Source organism: Etheostoma cragini, chromosome 5, assembly GCF_013103735.1.
Source record: "Etheostoma cragini isolate CJK2018 chromosome 5, CSU_Ecrag_1.0, whole genome shotgun sequence".
NCBI classification, from domain to species: domain Eukaryota; kingdom Metazoa; phylum Chordata; class Actinopteri; order Perciformes; family Percidae; genus Etheostoma; species Etheostoma cragini.
In genome coordinates, this window is record NC_048411.1 from 30942620 (window position 1) to 30946079 (window position 3460).

The 3460-nt window shown below is 48.9% G+C and overlaps 1 protein-coding gene across 1 annotated transcript in view; it reads left to right on the plus strand.

The window, feature by feature from the left end:
* LOC117945078 (U5 small nuclear ribonucleoprotein 200 kDa helicase-like) overlaps positions 1 to 3460 on the plus strand; it is a 48064-nt gene that overhangs the window by 24737 nt on the left and 19867 nt on the right. The window contains exons 24-27 of the mRNA XM_034872332.1: positions 196 to 374; positions 1341 to 1492; positions 2371 to 2479; positions 3086 to 3217. Coding sequence (XP_034728223.1) covers positions 196 to 374; positions 1341 to 1492; positions 2371 to 2479; positions 3086 to 3217 — 572 coding nt within the window. The remainder of the gene's footprint in view (positions 1 to 195; positions 375 to 1340; positions 1493 to 2370; positions 2480 to 3085; positions 3218 to 3460) is intronic.

Consider the following 3460-nt stretch of genomic DNA (forward strand, 5'->3'; position numbering starts at 1 on the left):
ACTAACAGGGACGTTGTAGAGCGTCCTCTGGTGGACAGACTATGTAACGCCATCACTAACAGGGACGGTGTAGAGCGTGTATATATCCTTATAAATGCCTAATATCGGCCGATATGTCGGTCGGGCTCTAGTGATGACTGGCTGTCAAACTTGATGATAAAGGAAGTTAATGGTTGTGTTCCTGTTGTGTTTCAGGGCTTCAACGTGAGTCACACTCAGACCCGCCTGCTGTCCATGGCGAAGCCCGTCTACCACGCCATCATGAAGCACTCTCCCTCCAAGCCGGCCGTGGTGTTCGTGCCGTCCCGCAGACAGACGCGCCTCACGGCCATCGACATCCTCACCTTCTGCGCCGCGGACGTCGTTCCTCAGAGGTCAGACTCCACAACGATCACCTGTTTTTCTTTAAAGATAGGGGAGAGAGAGAGGGGGGAATGAGGGACAGGGGGGAATGACATGCAGCAAAGGGCCGCAGGTCGGAGTCGAACCGGGGCCCGCTGGGTCGAGGAGTATATGGGCGCCCGCTCTACCAACTAAGCCATCCGGGTGCCCCAAGGATCACGTTTACATGCACTCTTACAGTCTACTTGTCTACTGTTTGCTACTGAGATGGTTTAACCCAGAGGGACCTGGTTAGCTACTGAGATGGTTTAACCCACAGTGACCTGGTTAGCTACTGAGGTGGTTTAACCCAGAGTGACCTGGTTAGCTACTGAGGTGGTTTAACCCAGAGTGACCTGGTTAGCTACTAAGGTGGTTTAACCCAGAGTGACCTGGTTAGCTACTGAGGTGGTTTAACCCAGAGTGACCTGGTTAGCTACTGAGATGGTTTAACCCAGAGGGACCTGGTTAGCTACTGAGATGGTTTAACCCAGAGGGACCTGGTTAGCTACTGAGGTGGTTTAACCCAGAGTGACCTGGTTAGCTACTGAGGTGGTTTAACCCAGAGTGACCTGGTTAGCTACTGAGGTGGTTTAACCCAGAGTGACCTGGTTAGCTACTGAGGTGGTTTAACCCAGAGTGACCTGGTTAGCTACTGAGGTGGTTTAACCCAGAGTGACCTGGTTAGCTACTGAGGTGGTTTAACCCAGAGTGACCTGGCTGACGCGCCGTCTTTTTTAAATTAAAGGTGCTTTAAGAAATGTTGGGTGAAGTTTCTATTTGTTGTTGATCTATTTTCAAACAAAACTGAGACTAACTTGCCCCTTCCTCCTCCGCCTCTTCTTCATCCCGTCCCTTCCGTACTTTTGTAATTTGGGTACTGTTTGTAATTTGGGTGGTGCAGATAGTGAGAAAATATTTTTTACAGTGTACAGTTACAGATGTTTGTCTCTCTGTAGGTTCTTGCATTGCACCGAGAAGGACCTCGTTCCATTCCTGGAGAAGATCAACGACTCAACTCTGAAGGAGACTCTGGCCAACGGGGTCGGCTACCTGCACGAGGGTCTGTCTGCCACCGAGCGCAGGATCGTGGAGCAGCTCTTTAACTCGGGTAAGACCCAGTCCTAACCTCCTAACCCCCTAACCCAATCCTAACCCTAGCCCCCTAACCCAGTCCTAACCCCCTAACCCAGTCCTAACCCAGTCCTAACCCTAACCCAGTCCTAACCCAGTCCTAACCCTAACCCCCTAACCCAGTCCTAACCCAGTCCTAACCCTAACCCCCTAACCCAGTCCTAACCCAGTCCTAACCTAACCCTCTAACCCAGTCCTAACCCTAACCCAGTCCTAACCCTAACCCAGTCCTAACCCTAACCCAGTCCTAACCCTAACCCAGTCCTAACCCTAACCCTCTAACCCAGTCCTAACCCTTACCCAGTCCTAACCCTAACCCCCTAACCCAGTCCTAACCCTAACCCCCTAACCCAGTCCTAACCCTAACCCTCTAACCTAGTCCTAACCTAGTCGTAACCCAGTCCTAACCCTAACCCAGTCCTAACCCCTAACCCAGTCCTAACCCAGTCCTAACCCTAACCCAGTCCTAACCCTAACCCCCTAACCCAGTCCTAACCCAGTCCTAACCCTAACCCTCTAACCTAGTCCTAACCCTTACCCTCTGCTCTGCCCCTGGTCAGGAGAGCTGTCTCCCAAAACATTTAAAAGAAATCGCTCTGTAGCAGCAACACATATCTGAACCTTAGAATTATAATACATATGCGTACGTTACACACTTGTATAAGTATGTAGTATGCATATGTATTGTGATACATACATAATACATAATGTATATACATTACTTTTATTTTATCACTACATGTGCGCCCACTCTACCACTGATCCAACCTGGCCACAGAATAACCGTTTTTATATTCTTCTTGTCTCCGATCTACAACAAAAATAAATGTGTGGTGTCTCCGGTTGGTGTTGCAGGAGCTGTCCAGGTGGTGGTTTCCTCTCGGTCGCTCTGCTGGGGCATCAACATCTCCGCTCACCTCGTCATTGTCATGGACACCCAGTACTACAACGGCAAAATCCACGCGTAAGGCCCCCACTGGTTCCCTGTTCTCATTAAGGCGTTTACAGTGCGTGGTCAGCAGGGCTTTCCATCAATAGGCCAACCGCCAAAAACTGATCTGGCTGGTGTAACGCCGTGAAGCAAAGCGTCTGTTTTTAACCCTCGTGTTGTCCTCCCGGGTTAAAAATTCATAATTTCTGCTTTTTTTTAACTCAAATATTAGGTATAATTCTATATAAATGATGGTTATTGACCATGGATTCCAGAAAGAAGTAAAACTAATAAGGTGGTGTTGGTGGAAACTAAGAAAACAGTTTTCAGACTTTTTATTTATGAATTATTTTGACTAATAGTTAAGATCAGAGGAATGAAAGAGATCAGTTGAATTTGTTGTATTAATTTGGTTAAAAAGAAACTCATATTTCCGATAAATAGACATTTTTTAAGTGGTCAGATTAGACCCGAGGACGACCGGAGGGGTAATTAGCAGCGTTTCTAACGACCTTCTGCAGCCTGAATGACGTTCACTCTCACTCTCTCTCTCTCTCTCTCTCTCTCTCTCTCTCACTCTCACTCTCACTCTCACTCTCACTCTCACTCTCCCTCCCTCGCGCTCCCTCTCTCTCTCAGATACGTGGACTATCCAATCTACGACGTCCTGCAGATGGTGGGCAAAGCCAACCGACCCATGCTGGATGACGAGGGCCGCTGCGTCATCATGTGTCAGGGCTCCAAGAAGGTGGAGACTCCTCCTTTGTTTACGTGGGGTGGTGTATTGATGGTTTTATTCTGATTAGTGAGAGGCCGATCAGCTGATACGCGGCGGCTGCGTTCGCCGATAGTTTCTCCTCTGCGTTATTTACAGAACGGCGTCCACCGGCCGCTCCGTGTTTCTGGAGACGCTGCAGCTCACGTTCACACCAAGCAGAGACAGCACTGTATTTCAATGTCTCTCTCTCTCTCTCTCTGTCTGTCTCTCTCTCTCTCTCTCTCTCTCTCTCTCTC